Here is a 23,239-nt window from a genome sequence, read left to right as displayed (position 1 = left end):
GGCTCAGTGGGTTAAGCCGCTGCCTTCGGCTCAGGTCATGATCTCAGGGCCCTGGGATCGAGTACCGCATCGGGCTCTCTGCTCAGCAGGGGCCTGCTTCCCTTCCCCTCTCTCTGCCTGCCTCTCTGCCTACTGTGATCTCTTTCTGTCAAATAAATAAATAAAATCTTAAAAAAAAAAAAAGGTCCTTTTCAGGGACTTCCTGCCATTTAAAAATGGTCCAACACGGTATGTGATCACTGATGCATCATGGGAATTTTTGAGACCAATCTCAATTTAAGTTACTGTCTTACTTCTACTAATGATTAGCTTTGAGCCAGTCAGACCTGGGTCATTCTGTTCATTCCTACGTGCCCTGCAGCGACACAGTGGCTCACATACCAGGTGCTCAAAAAGAAGTGGCTGAGTGAACGAACGGGAGTATCTATCAAAACACAACAAATGTCCATGTACAGAAGGAAATGGACATGACAACAATACCATGAGGTACCTGAACAAACAAAATGCTATAAAGGGCTTGGGTTGAAATTCTCTTCCTATAGAAATAAAACTCAAGACCGTACATCCAGTAAATTCAAAGGTGGTTACCTTTGGATTTCATATTTGAGTAATGAGTATATAGGTAGTCACTAGGAAATAATAAACTGTTAACTTCATTATATTAAAAAGAATTTATCTGTATCAGATTGGCAAACATTTAAAAGAATGATGCAAGGAGGTGGGGAAATAGACGTTCTTATCTCCTTCGGTGAGAGGATAATTTTGGTTATGCATTTTTGGAAGACAACTTGTTAATATTTATTTAACTTAAAGACAGACATACCCAATAACCCAACCATTCCATGTCTACATCTCACTATAGATTCCACAAGTGCACAGAGACATACATACAAGACTGTTCAGTTCACCATTGTTGGTAATAGCAAGAATATTGGTACAGCCTATACATATTAAAGGACTGGTTAAGTCTATGATGGTAATGCACACTTTGGAATACCATACAACTGTTCAAAAAGATAACAAATGGCTATGAGTACTAATATGGAAAGACGTCTAAGATATCATGAGTGAAGAGTTGTAGTATAAAACGTCTACTGCAATCCTACTTTTAATTAAGCAAACAAACAAAATAACAAAAGAGGCAAAGGTTCTCTCCCACGTTTCCTGTGGTTTTATATCTCAGGCAGGATTCATCCTCACTGATAACTTTCTGCAAGTCCTCCACCCACCAGGAGCAAGAGTGGGGTCAAATAGTAACAATAAGCCATGGTACACAAATTCTTCTCAAGTAAAAGAAGGAATGTATCTCAACTTATTTTCATGAGGCCAATAAAACCTTGATATCAAAACCTCACAATGACATTAGCAAAAGGAAAATTCCAGGCCAATCTTACTCAAGAATATAGACACAAAAGTCCTAAGCAAAATATAAGCAAACCAAATCCAGCAATATGTATGAAGGATTATTCAAGAAATGTAATTTGCTTAATATTTAGAAATCAATGTGATTCACCACATTAACAAATTAAAGGAAAAAGGCATGTAATTATCCAACTATATCATTGCCAGAAGAAAAAAACATTCCCTCAATAAAATTCAATATCCACTCGAAATAAAAATTTTGGCAAACAAGAAAGAAAAGGGAATTTCCTTGATTCAATAAGCAAGATCAACAAAGCCTATAGCAAACACCATGTACTTAGCAGTAAAATGTTAAAAACACTGCAAGGGTCTCTTGTAGACAGCATATGGATGGGTCCTGTCGTTTTATCCAATCTGCAACCCTGTGCCGTTTTATGGGTGCATTTAGGCCATTCACATTGAGAGTGATTATTGATAGATACGTTTTTATTGACATCGAGTTACCTTTGAAGTCTTTCTTTCTGTAGACTGTCTCTATATTTCTGTTCAATGCTATTCTTGGGATTTTTCCTCTTTTATAGAACCCCCCTTAATATTTCCTGCAGTATCGGCTTGGTGGTTGCATAGTCTTTTAAGCCTTGCCGGTCTTGGAAACTCTTTATCTCTCCATCCATTTTGAATGTCAGTCTTGCTGGATAAAGTATTCTTGGCTGCATGTTCTTCTCATTTAGTGCCAGCCTCTTCTGGCTTGCCAGGTCTCTGTGGACAGGTCTGACGTTATTCTGATGGGCTTCCCTCTGTAAGTAAGGAGCCTCTTTGCCCTGGCGGCTTTCAAGAGATTATACCTATAATTATAATTTCTCAATTTGACTATCAGGTGTCGTGATGTTTTTTTGGAGTGTATAATCTTGGGTGGAGACCGTTCAGCCTCTAATACATGAACGCTGGTTTCATTCGCGAGATTCGGAAAATTTTCATGAAGGACTTGTTCCACGATATCTTCTAGACTTCTTTCTTTCTCCTCCCCTTCAGGAATTCCAATAATTCTGACGTTGGAACGCTTCATGGCATCATTTATTTCCCTGATTCTGCTTTCGTGGGATCTAAGCTGTTTGTTCCAGGCTTCCTCCTGATCCTTTCTCTCTATCTGTTTGTCTTCCAGATCACTAATTCTATCTTCTGTCTCAGTTACCCTAGCTTTGAGAGAGTTTAGATTAGATTGGAACTCATTGAGAGCATTGTGGACCTCCTCCCTGGTAGCTTTAAGCTTCATCAAAATCAAAAGCTTCTGCACAGCAAAGGAAACAGTCAAAAAAACAAAGAGGCAACCCACGGAATGGGAGAAGATATTTGCAAATGACAGTACAGACAAAAGGTTGATACCCAGGATCTATAATGAACTCCTCAAACTCAACCCACACGAAACAGACAAACACATCAAAAAATGGGCAGAAGATATGAACAGACACTTCTCCAATCAAGACATACAAATGGCTATCAGACACATGAAAAAATGCTCATCATCATTAGCCCTCAGGGAGATTCAAATTAAAACCACATTGAGATATCACCTTACACCAGTTAGAATGGCCAAAATTAACAAAACAGGAAACAACATGTGTTGGAGAGGATGTGGAGAAAGGGGAACCCTCTTCCACTATTGGTGGGAATGCAAGTTGGTGCAGCCTCTTTGGAGAACAGTGTGGAGATTCCTCAAGAAACTAAAAATAGAGCTTCCCTATGACCCTGCAATTGCACTCCTGGGTATTTACCCCAAAGATACAGATGTCGTGAAAAGAAGGGCCATCTGTACCCCAATGTTTATAGCAGCAAAGGCCACAGTCACCAAACTATGGAAAGAACCAAGATGCCCTTCAACGGATGAATGGATAAGGAAGATGTGGTCCATATACACTATGGAGTATTATGCCTCCATCAGAAAGGATGAATACCCAACTTTTGTAGCAACATGGACGGGACTGGAAGAGATTATGCTGAGTGAAATAAGTCAAGCAGAGAGAGTCAATTATAATATGGTTTCACTTATTTGTGGAGCATAACAAATAGCATGGAGGACAAGGGGCGTTAGAGAGGAGTAGGGAATTTGGGTAAATTGGAAGGGGAGGTGAACCATGAGAGACTATGGACTCTGAAAAACAGTCTGAGGGGTTTGAAGTGGCGGGGGGGTGGGAGGTTGGGGTACCAGGTGGTGGGTATTATAGAGGGCACGGCTTGCATGGAGCACTGGGTGTGGTGAAAAAATAATGAATACTGTTTTTCTGAAAATAAATAAATTGGGAAAAAAAAAAAAAACACTGCAAGGCTGCCTGCCATCTGCCCGGTCAGTGTGATAAGGCAAGAAAAAGAAATAAAGCAAAGGAAGAACTAGAAAGGAAAACACCCCAAATAGTCATTATTTAAATGATATGACTGTGAATGCAAAGAGGTCAAAAGAATATTCAGAGATATTATTAAAATTAAAATGTGAATTGAGCAAGTCTACTGCATACAAAATCAATTTATAAAAATCAGTTGTATTTCTATAGAACAGTAGGTGTTAAAAAATGAAGATTTTTAAAAAGGTGCTATTTATAACAGTATCATTGAAATAGAGTATCTATGAATAATCTAATACTAAGAATATTAAAAATATTATTTAGAAGGATTAAAAAAAATACACTATATGTTAATAAAAAAAAAAAGAAAGAAGAAGAATTAAAGAAGGATGCCCAGATGGCTCAGTCAGTTAAGTGTCTGCCTTTGGCTTAGGTCATGATCCCAGGGTCCCAGGATCAAGCCCTGTATCAGGCTCCCTGCTCAGCAGGGAAGTGTGCTTCTCCCTCTCCCTCTGTCCCTGCTTGTATTTTCTCTCTTGCTCATGCTCTCTCAAATAAATAAATAAAATCTTTAAAAATAAAAAAAAGAAGAAGAACTACAGAAGCTACACCACATTCTTGCACTGGAAGAGTCACTGTTGTAAAGAGGTTAGTTACCTCCAAATGGATTGATAATGTATTTAATATAATTCCAGTCAAAGCTCCAGAAGGTTCTTCTGTGTTCCTGTATGTGTGTAAAATACCGAGTGGATGCTAAAATTAAAATGACAATGAAAAAGGAAAGGAAAATATAAGGTCTTCTTGACAAGTATCAATGAGGTAGGAAGACTTCCTCTACCAGGTATCAAAATTTTGGTGCTTTATAAGTCATGACAGTATGGTACCAGAGCAAGTATACAAAAATAGCTCAATGGAACAGGACAGAGTCCAGAAATAGACCATGGATACCCGAAAACAATATACAACCAAGAGGGCAGCACAGTACTTAAGATGACATTATAAATAAATGGTGCCAAGGCAATAAGATAAAAAAAAAATGAGTCTTCACCCTTACCCCACTCTATAAAGAAAAACTAATTCCAGATGGTTTCTAGATATTAATATAAAAGGCAAAACAGTAAAACTTTTAGAATACAACACAGCAGAGTATCTTCATGGCCTTGAGGTAGTGAAAGTTTTTTAAAAGGACACAAGAAATACTAATTGTAACCATTAAGACTGACAACGTAGACTACATTAAAATTAAGAACTTCTGTTCATCAAAAGACACCTTTATGGGTGTGAAAAGACAAATCACAGAAGCAAGAAACCTGCAACAAACAGAACTGTCAAGGGCTTGTGTCTGGAGTGTAAACACAGAACTCATAAAATTAAGACAGTAACAGAAGAAAAATGGGCAAAGACATCTTCAGGCACTTCACGAAAGGGAGAATCAAGAAGACTACTGAACACCCGAGAAAGTACTCAGTCTCATTAGTCATCAGGGAAATGCACACTAAACGAGACACCATTATGTGCCCCCCAGAATGGTTACAAATAAAAGTAAAAATATTGATAATATAAGTATGGGTAAGGATGTGGAGCAATGGGGATTCTGTTGGTTGGAGCGAAAACTCCACTCCTAGCTAGGTATGTACCCACAGAAAGGAAGGCAGAGTCCAGCAAAGAGAGATATTCACAAGAATGTCAGAACAACCGGGGCGCCTGGGTGGCTTGGTGGGTTGAGCCACTGCCTTCGGCTCAGGTCATGATCTCAGGGTCCTGGGATCGAGTCCCGCATCGGGCTCTCTGCTCAGCGGGGAGCCTGTTTCCTCCTCTCTCTCTGCCTGCCTCTCTGCCTACTTGTGACCTCTCTCTGTCAAATAAATAAAATCTTAAAAAAAAAAAAAAACTGTCTAAAAAAAAAAAAAAAAAAAAGAATGTCAGAACAACCTTAATTATACCGGTCAGAACAACCTTAATTATACCGGCCCAAACTGAAAATAATCCAACTACTTATCAACTGTAGCATGGATAAATTCTTTGAGCTCTACCCTTAAAAGTTTGGTGCACTTTCCATCCATGATATGCTTTAATAAAAAAATATCTTTAAATATATTGGTGGAAATTATATAACATCCAAAAATATTATTTTGAACATCATCACTTTCCCATATGAGAATAGAACCATGGTTGGCCTCACTCAGTTCATGTTTCCAGAACGTAGCTTACCTGAGCCCGAAGAACGGTCATGGTTTCCAGGTCCTCTTCCTGCTTGGCGATGGTCTGCTTCATCTCGTCCATCTGAAGCTGCTTGGAAGCCAAGGCCTTCTCTGCCACTTCCAGCTTTTCACTTAGTTCTTGAAGTACCACCTTATCCACTTTTTCAGACTAAAAGAGACAAGATTATTCTAGAAATGACTGTGAAATAATTTAACCTATTTTTTTTAAAAAAGATTTATTTATTTAGGGGCACCTGGGTGGCTCAGTAGGTTAAGCCTCTCCTTCAGCTCAGGTCATCGTGATCTCAGGGTCTCTGCTCTCTGCTCATCAGGGAGCCTGTTCTCCATCTCTCTCTGCCTGCCTCTCTGCCTGCTTGTAATCTCTCTCTCTTTCTCTGTCAAATAAATAAATAAAATCTTTTAAAAAAAGATTAATTTATTTAAGTGAGAGAGTGTGCATGAACAGGGGTGGGGAGAGGCAGAGGGACAGAAAGAGTCTCAAGCAGCCTCCTCACTGAGCGTGGATCCTAACGTGAGGCTTGGTCTCGTGACCCTGAGATCACAACCTGAGCCAAAATCAAGAGACGGTTGCCTAACCAACGATGCCCCCCAGGCACCTCTAATTCAAGCTATTTTAGTAAAACATTAAATGAAGTTTTATTTTTTTAAATGCCTGGCTCTAAACTGTTCTGTTAATTAGCAATGATAACTTACTCAGAAAGTTGTACTCATTTAACTTAGAAAAAACACTTACAGAAGGGAAACGATGACAAACCCTGATCTCAGTGAGGCTGTAACTTGCTGATACTGTTATTTCCCCCATTGATGTTACTCTTAAATGGCGAAGTCAGTAGAAAAGCAGAAACATGTTTAAATTAAAAACTGATCACCTCACACCTGTCAGAATGACTAGTATAAAAACCAACCAACCAAACAAACAAAACCCAACAAGTGTTGGCAAGGATGTGGAGAAAAAGGGGAACCCTTGAGCACTGTTGGTGGGAATGCAAACTGGTGCAGCCACTCTGGAAACACTGTGGAGATTCCTCAAAAAGTTAAAAATAGAACTACCTTATGATCCAGCAATCCCACTCTCCAGTATTTATCCAGAGAAAATGAAAACACTAATTCAAAACGATATATCCATTCCTATGTTTACTAGAGCATTATTTACAATAGCTAAGATATGGAAGCAATCTAACTGTTCTTCAACAGATGAATGGATAAAGAAGACGTGATCTATATACGTACACACACACACACACACACACACACGAGAATATTACTCAGACATAAAAAGACTGAAATCTTGCCATCTGTGACAATATGGATGGACCTAGAGGGTATTACGTAAAGTGAAGTAAGTCATAGAAATAGACAAATACTGTATGATTTCACTTATGTGGAATGTAAAAAACATTTGTTTTGTTAAGGAGAGAGACATAGGGGGATGAAGGAGATCAAGAGGTGCAAACTTGTAGTTTGTAGTTATAAAATAAATAAGTCAAGGGATGTACAGTACAGCACAGGAACACAGCTGACCCTCAAACAATGCACGAGTTAGAGGCACTGAGCCCCTGCAGAGTCACAAATCCACATGTAACTTTTGATTCCCCAGAAACTTAACTAGTAACAGCCTATGGCTGACTGGAAGCCTTACCAATAATTTAGTGGGCTAACATATATTTTGTATGTTATATGTATTATATACTGTGTTCTTACAATAAAGTAAGCTAAAAAAATGTTATTTAAAAAGTCATAAGGAAGAAAAAACACGTATACAGTTCTGTATTTTAAAAAATCTGCATATTAAGCAGACCTGTGCAAACCTTTCGTACAAGGGTCAACTGTACAGTTAATATTACTGTAATAACTCTGTACAGTGACAGATGGTAGCTATAATTATGAATGTTTCATAAGGTATGTAAATTTCAGATCACTATGTTGGACATTGAAAACTAATATGACATTGTGTGTCAACTCTACTACAGTTAAAAATAAATAATAAGTATATAAATAATGAAAAAATTTTACTAGTCCTAGAGAGGAACAGTATTTTTTTTAAAGATTTTATTTATTGATTTGACAAATACAGATCACAAGTAGACAGAGAGGAAGGCAGAGAAAGAGAGAGGAGGAAGCAGGCTCCCCGCTGAGCAGAGAGCCCGATGTGGGGCTCGATCCCAGGACCCTAGAATCACGACCCAAGCCAAAGGCAGAGGCCCCAACCCACTGAGCCACCCAGGCGCCCCAGGAAGAATATTTTATTAAAAAAAATAAGTAGTGTCTGGGTGGCTCAGTCAGTTAAGCATCTGACTCTTGGTTTTGGCTCAATTCCTGATCTCATGGTTGAGGGATCAAGCCCTGTGTCCTCGGCTCTGTACTCAGCAGGGAGTCTGTTTGAAAGATTCTCTCCCTCTGACCCTCCCCTGAAAGATTCTCTCTCTCTAAAAATAAATAAAACTTAAAAAAAAAAGGGAAACAAAGAGTCCATTTACAAGCATATAAACTCAAAGATCCCTTCTAATTCAAAGCATTCATGATCTTTACTCACTTATCCCAGCTTTATCCAAGTAAAACTGACAAATTAAATTATAAGATATTTAAAGTGAACAATGTAACAATTTGATATGCATATACAGTGTGAGAGAGTTCCCCCCACCAGGTTAACAGGCACATCTATCACCTCACACATCTTCCCATTTTTAAACTGCCACTCCTTGTTGGTGTTATATTAATGTAAGTTGCAGTCCAATGAGTCCAGGGTCTCAAGGTCACTGGCAGCAGCAAGCTATTCCTGTAAGAGCTCCATGGAGACAACCCCTCCAGTGGCCACCCATAGTCTCACTGTGCTCTGGTCACGTGGGAACCCATTGCTGGTAGCTGTCCTACGAACCCACTCACTGTTAGAAATGCTAAAAGCTGTAACATCTGGGCAGCTCAGTTGGTTAAGTGTCCAACTCTTGGTTTTGGCTCAGGTCATGATCTCGGGGTCCTGGGATAGAGCCCGGAGTCGGGCTCCATGCTCATCAGGAGTCTGCTTGAGATTCTCTCTCTTCCTCTCCTTCTGCCCCACCCACCATGCCCCTCCACACTCTCTCCCCCTCTCTCAATAACTAAATAAATAAATCTTTAAAAAAAGTAATGCTAAAAGCCTTTTATAAAGCACATTATACACTGTGGGAACCTCAGAAGCTATATACACTTAGACATAAGAAATCAATTATAAACCGAAGAACCACCTTTGAAACCAGAGTCAGTTAAGGATTAACACAACATTTTGCATATAAAAATGTTTATAGTTTCTGTTCCTTATGAGGCTATGAAAGTCATTTTTTTCTACGAGTACCTCTTTCCTTTTCAGTTCCTCCAGTGTTTTCAATGAATTATTGTATTCTTGAAGAAGCTTGTTGTGGGTCAACTGAAGAGTGGCTAACTTGGACCTGTTTAAAAAAAATAAGAAATAGAATTTGGGGAGAAAATATAAAAACTTAGTCTTACTTTCCCACCTTCTTCTGAAAACTTGACTAGTAAAACCTTCTCTCCTACCTTTCCCATTCCACTACCTGCCAGCCTTTTTTTACTCTCAAAGAAAACAATCTTTCAAAAAAAAAAAAAACACTGGGGCGCCTGGGTGGCTCAGTGGGTTAAGCCTCTGCCTTCGGCTCAGGTCATGATCCCAGGGTCCTGGGATCGAGCCCTGCATGGGGTTCTCTGCTCAGCGGGGAACCTGCTTCCCCCTCTGTCTCTGCCTGCCTCTCTGCCTACTTGTGACCTCTGCCTGTCAAATAAATAAATAAAATCTTTTAAAAAAATCAACATAGATTACAAGTTAACTTAATAATTTTGTTATAATAGAATAAAGTTTATCTCTTCAAAGAAGTCTCCTGGTACCCCTTCAAATACATAAAAGAGAATAAATACAAATACATAAAAGAGATACATAAAAGAGAAAAATTTTAAACTTATTCTAAATCCTAATTCCAATCTTATGGAAGTGCTCTTCTACCTTCTTCCAGCAAGTGGTCATTCAGCTAGGGCATACTCACTTTTCCTCTTCGGTTTTAGCTTGCTCCATTTTGATTTCTGATTTCATGCTTTCCACTTGTAGCTCCAACTTTTTGTTGTTATAAACAAGCTCTTGCTTTTCATTCAGCTCTGAAGGAATTGCAGAATTTTTCCTTTCAAGGGACTGACATCTAGGAAAGATCATGAGGATAAACAATGCTCCTTCATTTCTCAGTGGCTTTTAAATCACACCCAAGATTATGTAGCAAACACAAAGAAATTTAGGATTGCCATTTTCAAGGATTTAATGGTGCAAAAAATATTTTATACTCCTTGCTTCTTTACTAGAAGCAAATAATATTTCTAAACCCACATGACTAAACATTAAAAAAAAATACAGACCTTTTTTTGGAAAAGAAATTTACATATTCCTGAACCCTTATGCCTAATGTTAAAAAAAAGGTACAGATCTAAGGTCAAAGACGCTATGGAATAATGGCCTTAAGTAGACATGCCAGTATATTTTTGTTCTTCAACACAGACCAAAGTAGTAATTGGTTAAAGGTGCTTTTCATAGAGTGATCCATGGATATCTCCAGTATTTTGAGAAGTGTGGGTTCTGTCAAAACGCACAAAGAATATGTCCAAAGATTCAATAAGGGAAAAGGAAGTGTCTTAAGGTCTCTTAAAGATCAGAAAGAATTTCGATATAATCATAGGAAACATGAACCACAGGTTCCTAACAGCAAGGCATTAACACCAACCATGGTAAACCTCTCAATATGTTACAAGGTAGGGATAATGACATAGATTTTGCAAATGATAAAACTAGGGCTCAGAGAGGTTAAATAAATAACTTGCTCAAGGTAATACCACAAATAAATTCTAGATCCATGTTTTAACTAAGCCTGTTTGTCCAAAGTCCTTAGCTTTAGCTGTTATGCTCTGCAGATTTACCATGAGATGGTAGAGCCTTGGAAAGCATAACTCTAAGGCAACACACGCTCATGCACTGAACTGGATTTATGTTTGCCAACTAATCCAAAAGAACAACATCAACTTAGCTTTTTAAGATTTGGGGTAATTTGCTACCTTAAGAAAAATAAACGCAAAGTTCTGAATTTAAATATTAGCCTTCATAATTGATTAAAAATGAATTCTTTTTCCTCAAGAAAACTCCCTGAAGTTCTTCTTTCTCTTTGCAGCTTCATTTATGTTTGCTTACATCAATATTGTCAGCTCAGGTAAGTCACAGGAAATCTGGCTTACTGTTTTTTTTTTACAGGTCATCCCATAGGTATAGCATGTGTAACCAACATCCTGGAGCAGCAGAATCAGATTTCCCTGGACCCCATTCCCCCACATTACAAGTATTTCATATTTATAAATGAGCCTGTATGTTAATCTAGACATTAGTGTTTGCTGAATTCATATTTTAATTAGGTTTCTATTTTATTTTTAGTAGCACAGTAATGAAACTATGTTTTTACATAGTAATATATTTTGTAAAAATGTCCATTTTCTAAAGAAAAGAGAATTCATCTCTCATTCTTACTTCTCTTGAAGTCTCTTCTTCATTAGCTCAGCCTCACTGAGTTTCGTATGAGCCTCTTGAAGCTCCTTAAATAGAGTCGTCACCTGAAGGTTCAATGTCTCCACTTCACTTCCAACCTGTTATTCAGGAAATCCCAAACACGCACATGTGATTCAGATCCAGACTAAATGAACCTTTTTGTGAGAAAACTGTGTGAACCATCATTGTCCAACTAAGACTGGTGAATCGATTACACTTTTGACAATTAATGTCGCAAATATCTTCCATGAAAAGAAATGTTTTAGCTACAGCTCTGTTTCCTTATATGTCTACATTTACTAATCATATACAACATTTTATGTTTCATATTATGTAATTTACAAACATATGGCAATATTTATATATAAAACTGTTTTTCTTACATAACTGATCAATTTATATGCATTGTGATAATGACTTCATCATAATTTTTTTTTTCCCATAGACACGTGTGGAGTTTATTTAAAGGGTAGATGAATTGTCTCCTTTTTGATTCTGGCAACCCAAGAACATCCCCTCTTAAGACTTGTAGGCGCGAAAATTCACACAAACACTCCCAGACGTTAAGGTTCTAGGTTTTGCTAGTTTCTGCTCTCCCTCTGTCAGACCTCAGTTAATCCTGATCATGGTTCAGGGGATCAGAGAGCACAGCAGAGTCAAAGCAAAATCTAATTTACCCAGAGAGCAGCTTATGCTCATAGTCCTTGGCTGATTTATACTCCACTCTTTTCACTGAACCAAGTGTTTCCTGGCAGCTCCAGAATGGCTGTCAGTGAGCTTTATGGTGCCTTGGAAATCTCAGTACTCTTCTATGACCAGTTGTCAAATTGGCTTTAGTCCACAACACACTATGACTCCTGGGTTGTCTCTTCATCTCAGTGTTTTCAGTGTTCTCCAGTCCCCTGAAGTAGGAAACTCAGCCCAGAGCATGGCATACAGTAGACATTCAATTTGTTGAATTTCATTTCATATTTGTTGAATAAGTGAATTGGCTACAGTGAGCATCTTACAGAAATGTCTTTCATGTGGACGACTACAGCTCTTATAACTTCCTGCCTTCATCCACCCTCCCTAAGCTTAAGACTGAGTGACAGGCTCTAGGGCACAGCTCAGTGCCACAGAACATTGGCTACAGAAACATGAATCTTTACATTCAAACTATTTCATTCAAACCAGTAGTAGGGGAGAACTGAGATCTTTCCATTTTATCCCAAGTTTCTGGGTCATATTCTCAAATAATCTCATTATAAAGTGGGCAAAATTCCTTCTCCACTAGAGGGCCTGTTCACTCACAAAGTTAGGAGCGAAAATCAGCCAAGAAGGGATAGAGCCTGGGTGGTTCAGTAGATTGGACATCTGACTCTTGATTTGGGCTGGGGTCCTGTTCCCAGGGTCATGAGATGGGAACCCTGTGTCAGGCTCTGCCCTCCACTGGCAGTCTGCTTTAGATTCTCTTTCTCCCTCTCTCTCTGCCTCTCCCCTCACTCATGCATACTCTTGTTCTCTAAAATAAATAAATCTACCTTTAAAAAAAAAAAAAGAAGATACAGAGGTGTGATTCCTTAGAATCACTGGGATAGGAGCACATCTCACTATAATTTACTATGGATGAAATTTGAATCAGGTCAAGGAAATATGAGAGAAATAGAATATAATATATCCAACATTATGATTATTTCTATTTCTAAATCTAATGACACAGCACAAGACACGACTTCAGATATGACTCTTAGGTACATCAGGGGTGTGACAGCAGCCTTAGAACCCAAGTACCTACAGTTTCGGGGCCCTTCTCCTCTTCTTTCTCTTTTTCTGTGCTTCTCTCTGTCTGGGTCTCAATGTCAGAATGATCACTGGCTTTCTTTTCAAAATATGAAACTCTGAAAAATATAGAAAATGGAAAAGTTATTTTGTCTTTGGCTTCAACAGGAACAGCAACTGCAGAAGCCCCAAAACCAACATTGTCTGAAATCTGGATGGAAGATCAGGGATTTCCAAATCTCTCTGTATTTGTTATATTATATATTAACCTTTTGGGGTTTAGCTCTCATCCTAAAATTGGCTAGATGTGATTTAAGGGATGAATTCATGCAGAGATAAAAGATGGGCATAAATCACACCAAACACTTACAAAAACTGTCTCTTTCCATGTACAGTAATACACAGAAATATCTTAAAAATCTGTGTCTTTGTTGTACATATGTGTGTGTGTGTGTGTTACATGAGTATGCATCCATTTATAAAGATCCAGCAGAGAAAGAAAGCCTTTTTGGACCCATCTAAGTTCACAAGTCCTTAAAAACAAACAAATGTACCAAAATTTTTACAGTGAATGATAACCACACAAAAGCCAGCCCAAGGTAAATGAAATAAGAAGAGATTTCTCGTTAACGACAGTGAACTGAATAAAGAGCTTTCTCGTTAATGACAGTGAACTGAATATATGCACATAATTTCTTTGCCACTATGTACTCCACCAAAATGACTTTTAAAAAGCTATCTACATACAAGAACAAAGAGAAAGGGAGAGGAAATAACAGCAAGAATATTTGGGGAGTATGACTATGAGTGGGAACTGACTTGGAAGCCTAGTAAGGCTGGGTCTGAAGTCAACATTAGTGAAAGCCAAGACTTAACCTAATCGACACTGGGAAGTAGAAGGATCAGGAGTCAGTGACACCAGGTACCTCTGGATGTGGGGACAAAGGTGGGGCCTATTTAAGAGGGACTGGAAGTGATGTCTGGGTGGCTCATCAGTTGGGTGTCAACTCTTGATCTCATCAGGGTCATGAATTCTGCCCCATGTTGGGCTCCACCCTGGGTGTGGAGTCTACTTTAAAAAAAAAAAGAGGGTCTAGAATATCACAAAATAAGGGTTTTCTGGGTTCAGACATTAGTCAGAAATGAGACATGGGTTCTTCTATAAGGAAAACTTACACACAGAACATTAGGACCCTCAGCCCCCTCATTTACTCATCTCAAGAACCTCCACATTTGAGAAATGCCCTCCAGGCAGGAGGCTGGAAGAGTATCCTCTGGAGTATGTAACCAGGATAAGGGAAAAGATTGAAAGTTTCTGACACAGCACTTCCTCAAGGAAACCTCCAAGCCAGATCTCTCTAGATGTGCACTGAGAGCTTCAATCAGCTTCTGATACCCTGTAATCCTGCTAAATATAATCAAACAGCCAAGATTGCTAGACATTTAAGAAAAATCTTAATAAGAAACAGAAAAAAGTAACTTACTGAAAACAGAATATCCCAGCAGGGAAATAAATGTCAAAAATATCATTAAGATTTTTAGAGAGATGAGGAAACATTACAACCACACACACACACAAAAAGGAACACAATAAAAAATGAATACTCAAAGGTTCTCAAAAAAAAGGTTCTCCTCCACAAAAGAAGAGAAGATGAAAGTTGATCAAATTTATCAGAAAGGAGAAAAAGGGAGAGACAGAGAAAAGGAACAAGGAGTTAAGAAAATTAGAGGAGGGGCGCCTGTGTGGCTCAGTGGGTTAAAGCCTCTGTCTTTGGCTCAGGTCATGATCCCAGGGTCCTGGGATCGAGCCCCACATCGGGCTCTCTGCTCTGCAGGGATCCTGCTTCCTCTCCCCAACCCCGCCTGCCTCTCTGTCCGCCTGTGATCTCTCTCTGTCAAATAAATAAATAAAATCTTAAAAAAAAGAAAATTAGAGGAGATCCAATTAAAAAATAGTAATGCTATAAAGAGAGAACAAAGACAATTGAGGGTAAGATATCATCACTAAATTAATTTAAGATCATCTCTCAAGAACTGAAAGACGTGACTTTGCAGAATGAAAGATCCCAAGAGTGTCCAGAACAGATGAAAAACAAGCTCACACCAAAGTATGTGAGAAGTCTCATCCCCAAAGATGAGGAGCCAGAATGGCAGAGGGTCTTTTTAGCATTAACACCAGAAGCTAGGACACAATGAAGCAAAAGCCTTTGAAATGTGGAGGGAAAATTATATCTGATAACAGAATTCTATACCTAGCCCAACTATCCATGAAGTATAAAGGCAGAAGGAGAGATTTTTAGATATGCAGGTCTGAGAAAATATACTGCCCATATATTCTTTTTCAGTCAGTTAGTGGAAATGTGGTAAGCTTTGTTTGAGAAAAACAACAACAATAACAACATTTAAAAAGAGTAGAAAAGGTGTTGGATTCAGGAAGCAGGTGATGGAACACAGGAGAGCTGAAGGAATTCCTCAGCGTGAAGGCAAAGGGAGATGCCAAGATGACTGCCATGAGACAGGACTTAGAAAGCAAGTATTCTCCAGAGAGAATACAACTAGACTACTAACATGTCTGAATGTATCTGAGAGAGTTCCACACTGAAGAAGAGTATGGGGAAACTAAGCAAATTTTAAAGATGTAATTATGCACAGAAGTAAGAAAAAAAAGTTGTATAAAAAAAGGAATGGTGTTCAAGGCACAGAGCAGAGCTCAACTGAGTACTCCCTGGGTGCGCCTAAAACGTAAAATGCCGAGTTGTTACCTAACTAAATTTCAGTATAGCCAATTTTGGAGGTAGAGCAGGTAAGTCAGGTCCACAAACATCTGTGTGTGCAATGGGAGGTCAATAGATTGTGTTCACAATAGGGGGACAACTCAGTAGCAATTTAAGCCCCTGGTGCATGGAGGGAAATATCAGAACGGTCACAATGTCACAAATTGCCAAATCTAACTAGTGAACAGATACTATTTCGGGCTAAGCCAGATAAATGGGGTAAGAGCCAGCTGGTGTGGAGTTGATGGATGGGCCTTTTTCACGCCACTCATGTATGACCCAGGGTTCTGATCTACTTTTGAATAATCATTTATCTTACTTTTCTAGGGCAAATTTTCATCTTGGAGTGACCCTCCCTGCAACTTCTTGACTCTCTTGGGCCACACTTCCTACACCCCCCCTTTCTTTTTTAAAGATTTTATTTATTTATTTGACAGACAGAGATCACAAGTAGGCAGAGAGGCAGCAGAGAGAGAGGAGGAAGCAGGCTCCAGGCTGAGCAGAGAGCCTGATGCGGCGCTCGATCCCAGGACCCTGGGAACATGACCTGAGCCGAAGGCAGAGACTTAACCCACTGAGCCACCCAGGGGTCCCCACGTTCCCCCTTTTTACTTGCTGTCAGCTTAAATTTGTTTAGAAAGTACAAATCACATGAAATATGAATCCTGGAAAACAATGAGGGAAAGAAAAAGACAAATCTACAGTCCCCTTGCCCCACAAATCTCCTAAGAGTTTTCAGAATAAATTTCATGCTGTCTGTATCCCTATTTGTCATGATTAATGAAAACAGAGACTCACTTGTTTGAGAAAGAGACATGTTAGGTCTTGGGATGTGTTTTCATCATATCCTATACAGCACGTACAAGCCAGGCTGTCCAGATATCAGGGATTTTATTTCTTGGTTTTCAGTTCTGCCATAGCGAGGGGGAAATCATCATCCTGATACCCACCCAGAGAGCATGAGTCTGTTGACTTACCAGTTGTTAAATACTGAGAGAGGGCTGGCTCAGAGAATGGAGATTTAATGCTATTGAGAAAGCAACCCTTTCTAGGTGCTCAAGGTGGGAGACTAAACACAGCCATCTCAAAGGCACGCCTGACTTCCTAGGGCCATCTGAAGAACTACTGCTACAGGGAGAAGGCTGTGATTATTCTGAAAGCAGGAATTATATATATCATATGAATGATGAGGAGGTATAATTAGTAAATTCCTAAGTTGACACTTTCATCATGAAAGCTAATCATGCTGTCTAAGTACAGATAAATTACTGGCTCAACCTGACTTCTGAGAATGGTGTGCAGAACACAGGAGGGGTAAAAGGGTCTATGAAATAAAAACATGCTGATTGTTCATGGCTTGTAAAGGTCTCCTTCAAAGGATAACATTTTTCCCTTTAAAAATAGCTTGGCAACTAAGGTGTAAAAGAGTGCTTTTATTTATCTATCTATGCATTGTTACTATGTTTTAGGATTTGCTGAAAAGACAGGACAAATATTTTGCTCCATTAGAATACATGCTACTAGTCTCCTAGAAGTCAACCCTTGAAATTTTCTAAGGGACAACAAGAGGATATGGTGTAAACATATAGGATTCAGAGCCAACGTGCCCTCCGCACCTTTTGAAATGCGCTGATCATGAAATCAGTCATTGGACCAAAGCCGATGTGTCTTCCAGGTTAACATCATCTGAATAAGGAACTTGTGTTTCATATTTGACAAAAGATCTTTCTATAGTTGAAAATTAAAATTGTTTCAGGAGTGCCTAGATGGTACAGTTGGTTAAGCATCCTACTCTTGGTTTCAGCTCAGGTCCTGATCTCAGGATTGTGAGACTGAGCCCTGCCCTGGGCTCCACACTCAGGGTAGAGTCTGCTTGAGACTGTCTCTTGCTCTCCCTTAGCCCCTTCCGCCTCCCTCTCTAAAATAAATAAATCTTAAGGTGTAAACTGCTTCAGTTAGAAAGTATTTCTCACAGTACTATAATTTTAAGATTAATAAGCCATTTATAATACCTGAGAGAATCAATGATGTCATAGTATATTTACGATTAAATGTTGCAATTGCTGGAGCATAACCTCTCCCATATCCTACATAGTTTAGCACTTTGCATTTTTTAAAAGTGCATTTGCACATAGGAATTCATTGACTTCACAACCCTACAGTGTATGAATTTTATCCCAAAGTGGGTGTGTGTGTGTATTCCCATATATACCATATTCTATGAGGCCAGTATTTCCCTTAAACCAAAACCAGACAAAGACATTCCAAGGAAAGAAAACTATGGTCTGATGCAACTTATGAATAGAGATGTAAAAATCCTTAACAAAATTTTAATAACCTAAACTAGCAACATACAGAAAGGATTATACATCCAAGTGGATTTACCCAGGAATGAAAGGTTGGTTTAACACATGAAAATCAATCACTACAATATATCTTTTTAACAGAAGTTTAAAAAAACCATTAGTTGTCCCCATGGACATGGAAACAGCATTTCACAAAATTCAAAACTCTTCATGATAAAAAGTACAACAAACTAGAAATAGAAGGGAGCTTCTCAACCTGATAAAAGCATCTATGAAAACTTGCAGCTAACATCATACTTGATGGCGAAAGGTTGAAGGCCTTCCCCCCAAAACAAGCATGACTGTTTTCTCCACTTTACTTAACATGTGCTAGAGATTCTAGCCAGGGAAGTCACGCAAGAAAAAGAAATACAAGGTACCCTTGCTGGTAAGAAAGAAAGAACACTATCCCTTTGCATAGGACATGATCTTGTATAAAGAAAATCCCAAGGAATCCACTAAAAAACTATTAGTGCTAATACATGAATTCTAGCAAGGTTTCAGGATACAAGATCAATGTACAATGTACAATATACAAAAAAGTCAGTGGTATTTCTACACACTAGCAAAGAAATTTTAAAAAAATTTAAAAAGAAATTTAAAAAACAATTTCATGTATAAGAGGGCTAAAAATAATAGAAATCATAGTAACAATTTTTGAAAACTAGTTTAAGACCTGTATACCAAAAATGACAAAACATCATTACAGATGACCTAATGAAATTACGGGTTATCCTTCACGGATCAGAAGACTTAATATTGTTAAGATGGCAATGCTCCCCAAACCGAACTCCAGATTCAATGCAATCCCTAACAAAATCCCAGATGACTTTCTTTTTTTTTTTTTTTAACCAGAAATTAACCAATTTATCCTAAGATTTATACAGAAAAGCAAGAAGCCCAGGACAGCCAAAATAATCTTTCAATTTAAGAACCTACACTTCCTGATTTCAAAATTTAACTGTAGGGGTGCCTGGGTGGCTCAGTGGGTTAAAGCCTCTGCCTTCTGCTCAGGTCATGATCCCAGGGTCCTGGGATCGAACCCCGCATCGGGCTCTCTGCTCAGTGGGGAGCCTGCTTCCTCCTCTCTCTCTCTCTGCCTGTCTCTCTGCCTACTTGTGATCTCTGTCTGTTAAATAAATAAATAAAACTTTTAAGAAAAAAAAATTTTTAACTGTAGTAATCAAGACAGTGTAGCATATGCAAGGGATGCACATATAGATTGAAGGAATAAAGTTGAAGGTTTAGAAATTAATCTTTACATGCATGGCTAACTGATTTATACCAAGGGTGCCCAGGCAGTTCACTGACGGAGAGAAGGGTCTTTTCAACAAATGGTGTTAGGGTGACTGGATATCCACACACAAAAGAAAGAAGTTGGACCCTGATCTCACATCATATACCCAAATGAACTCAAAATGGATCAGAGACCTGACTGTAAGAGCTAAAACTATAAAGCTCTTAGAAGAAAACATAGGAGTGAATCTTTGTGACCCTGGGTTAGTCAGTGGTTCATTAGACACAACATCAAAAGCACAAATGACAAAAGAAAAAGAGATAAAGTGGACTACATCAAAATTTAAAAAAAAAATTGTGCTGCAGGAGGTAAAGAGGTAATTCACAGAATGGGAGAAAATATTTGCAAATCATATACCTTCAAAAAGGATTTGCATCTAAAATATATAATGAACTCTTAGGACTCAGCAATAAAAAGGCAATCCAATTTTTTTAAATGGGCAAAGGATTTCAATAGATATTTTCAAAGATGATATACAAATGATCAACATGAAAAGATGCTCAACATTATCAGTCATTAGGAAAATGACATCAAAATCACAATGAGACACCACTTTACATCCACGAGGATGGCTGTCATCAAGAAGGCAGATGACTACAAGTGTGAAGGAGGACATGGAGAAAAGCAGAACCCTCAAATGTGAAATGGCGCAGCTACTGCAGGAAACAGGTCGGTAGCTGCTCAAACCATTCAACACAGAGATGCCAAGGGTCCAGCGATCCCACTCCTGCGTATATACCCCCAGAAGATTAAAAAAATACTTCCACACAAAAAGTGCAAGAATGTTTACAGCAAACATTATTCACAATAGATAAAAAGTGGGAACCAAAATGTTCACCAACTGTTGAATAAGCAAAATACTGACTAGTCACACAATGGACTATTATTTGGCAACAAAAAGGAAATGAAGAACTGATTTGTGCTACACTGTGGGTGACCTCTGAAAACATGATGCTAAATAAAGTCAGTCAACCACAAAAGACCACATATCATATGGTTCCATTTGGATGAAATGTCCAGAATAGGCAAATCTGTGGAGACAGAGAACAGACTGCTGGGAGGAATGAGGGACCAGTGTTAACAGGTACTGGGTTTCTTACTTGGGGAAAAAATGTGCAAAAATTATAATGTGGTCATGGCTACATAACTGGGAATATTCTTTTTTTTTTTTAAAGACACATTTATTCAGCATCATGATCAGACTATTACATTTAGCAATCAACAGCATGGGTGCAAAAAAAAAATCTACATTAAAACCCTTTGTTGGAATGCTTTACACTTTCCACAGAACAGAAACTAAAATAACCTGTTATACAATTAGTCACAAATACAGTCCTCGAGTTTTTTTTGCCCATACACATGAGTATTGTCTAAAACATGTCTTCTTTGTAGCAGCTAGGCCCTGCCACCACTGTGCTTGGCTGAGTTCACAAATCTGTTGTAACCTCTAGCTTCCCTGTCACTTCTCTGGCTCTCCTCTCCTGCTAAGCTTTGTTTCCTGGCAGTAATTAAAACCTTCTGCCACTGCCATAGCTGCTGCTGCTGCTGGAACCACCATAGCCACCTTGGTTTTGTGGTTTGGCGAAGTATTGGCCTCCACCACCATAAGGGCCAGAGCTTCTGCCTCCAAAATTGCCTTCTTTCATGGGTCCAAAATTTGAGGATTGATTGTTGTAATTGCCAAAATCATTATAGCTTCCGCCACCTCCAAAGTTGCTTCCATCATTACCAAATCCGTTATAGCCATCCCCACTGCCACCATATCCACCACCACCTCGACTGCCTGCCAAAGCCACCTCGACCACTGAAGTTTCCTCCGCGACCAAAGTGGTCATTCCCACCAAAACCACCTCCACGACCACCACCAAAGTTTCCAGAACCACTTCAACCTCTTTGGCTGGATGAAGCACTAGCCATCTCTGGCTTAGAGACCGCTTTCCTTACTTCACAGTTGTGGCCATTCTACAGTATGGTATTTTTGAATGACAATCTTGTCTACAGAATCATGGTCATCAAATGTTACAAAAGCAAAACCCCTCTTTTTGCCACTGCCTCGGTCAGTCATGATCTCAATCACTTCGATTTTCCCATACTGTTCGAAATAATCTCTTAGATGATGTTCTTCAGTGTCTTCTTTAATGCCACCAACAAAAATCTTTTTCACAGTTAAGTGGGCACCAGGTCTTTGAGAATCTTCTCTTGAGACAGCCCTCTTTGGTTCCGCAACTCTTCCATCCACCTTGTGTGGCCTTGCATTCATGGCTGCATCCACCTCCTCCACAGTGGCATATGCGACAAACCCAAAGCCTCTGGAGCGCTTGGTGTTCGGATCTCTCATTACCACACAGTCCGTAAGTGTTCCCCATTGCTCAAAATGGCTCCTCAGACTCTCATCGGTTGTTTCAAAGCTCAGACCTCCGATGAAGAGCTTCCGCAGCTGTTCAGGCTCTTTGGGAGACTCTGACTTAGACATGACGGTGGTGGGAGGGGAGACTTTAACGATGCTTACTCGGCGGCGCCCACGGGCAGAAAGCATAACTGGGAATATTCTAAACTATACTGAAATGTATACCTTAAATGCCTGGATTATCTGGTGTCTTAATTTTATCTCCATAAAGCTGTTAAAAAAAGCAATGTATGCATATTTCAAGTTACCTATTTCATACCTTTCTTTGGCTTCCTTGAGTGCAATTCCAAGCTTCTCCACCTTCTGGTTTTCCTCCCTTAGACAAAGCAGGAGCTGGCTCACAGTTAATTTCTCAAATTCCAAATAATTCCTGGCACTTTCTGTAGATTTGTTCCTGGACCAAGAACACAATAAAGATTAAAAGGTTTTCATCAGAAAACACAAATGTCGAAGTGTCTAAGAAAGTAACTGAAACCACGTAAAGGAACTACTTTTCAGAATACTCTCCAAAGAATCTTCATCTACAGACCAAATGCAGCTGGCCTGTGACCACCAGGTTCACACTCCTCCGCACTGTCCAGGAAAGGGGTAGCGACCCTCAGGTAGCCTCGCCTTGCACTGTACACGCTCGCTTCCTCCAAATAGCCCATGTGCCCACTACATCAGACCCCAGAAACCCCAGGAATGATGGAGCAGAGGTGGCCCCAGTTTCCGGGGCCTGGCCTTCCTAGAGAACTAGCCTCAAAGAGGATCACAGTCATACAAAGTACATGAACACGTGTGCTGCCTGGCAAGACCCAGACTGCTGACCTTTCTCCAACTTGATATTCTCAGGTCAAGAGAAGAAGGTACTTTTTGTTTTTGATTTCAAATAACTATAGCAGAGAAATGTAAGCACCACTGGTATGTGAAATATTTTCCTTGATTTCGAAATCTGATTATATCAACAAGCAGGATGATGACAAACAAGACCAGGACCACCGGTATGACAGCTACACTTCCCGGATGACCACAATGATGCTCACGATCAAGTTCACACATTTCATACACAGCTAGGATTAAATCCCAGTTCCCGACTTTGAACTCCACACCCAGTTATCAATCTCTGACTCCTTAATATACCTTCAAATGAGGTAAGAAAGCAGTTACTAAAACATAACTGTGCCTTGGGGTGT

General features: G+C 39.2%; 1 protein-coding gene and 1 pseudogene across 3 annotated transcripts in view; both read right to left on the bottom strand.

The window, feature by feature from the left end:
- OPTN (optineurin) overlaps positions 1-23,239 on the bottom strand; it is a 46,032-nt gene that overhangs the window by 6,490 nt on the left and 16,303 nt on the right. For all 3 annotated transcript variants that reach the window (XM_044226929.1, XM_044226930.1, XM_044226928.1), the window contains 6 exons: positions 22,324-22,458; positions 13,258-13,360; positions 11,463-11,578; positions 9,949-10,098; positions 9,249-9,342; positions 5,910-6,068 (listed from right to left, as the gene is read on the bottom strand). In XM_044226929.1, the coding sequence (XP_044082864.1) occupies positions 5,910-6,068; positions 9,249-9,342; positions 9,949-10,098; positions 11,463-11,578; positions 13,258-13,360; positions 22,324-22,458 (757 nt within the window). The remainder of the gene's footprint in view (positions 1-5,909; positions 6,069-9,248; positions 9,343-9,948; positions 10,099-11,462; positions 11,579-13,257; positions 13,361-22,323; positions 22,459-23,239) is intronic.
- LOC122891344 lies at positions 21,136-22,172 on the bottom strand (annotated as a pseudogene).

This window comes from Neovison vison, chromosome 12, assembly GCF_020171115.1.
Source record: "Neovison vison isolate M4711 chromosome 12, ASM_NN_V1, whole genome shotgun sequence".
Lineage (NCBI taxonomy): Eukaryota > Metazoa > Chordata > Mammalia > Carnivora > Mustelidae > Neogale > Neogale vison.
This window is presented reverse-complemented; position numbering and strand designations above follow the sequence as displayed.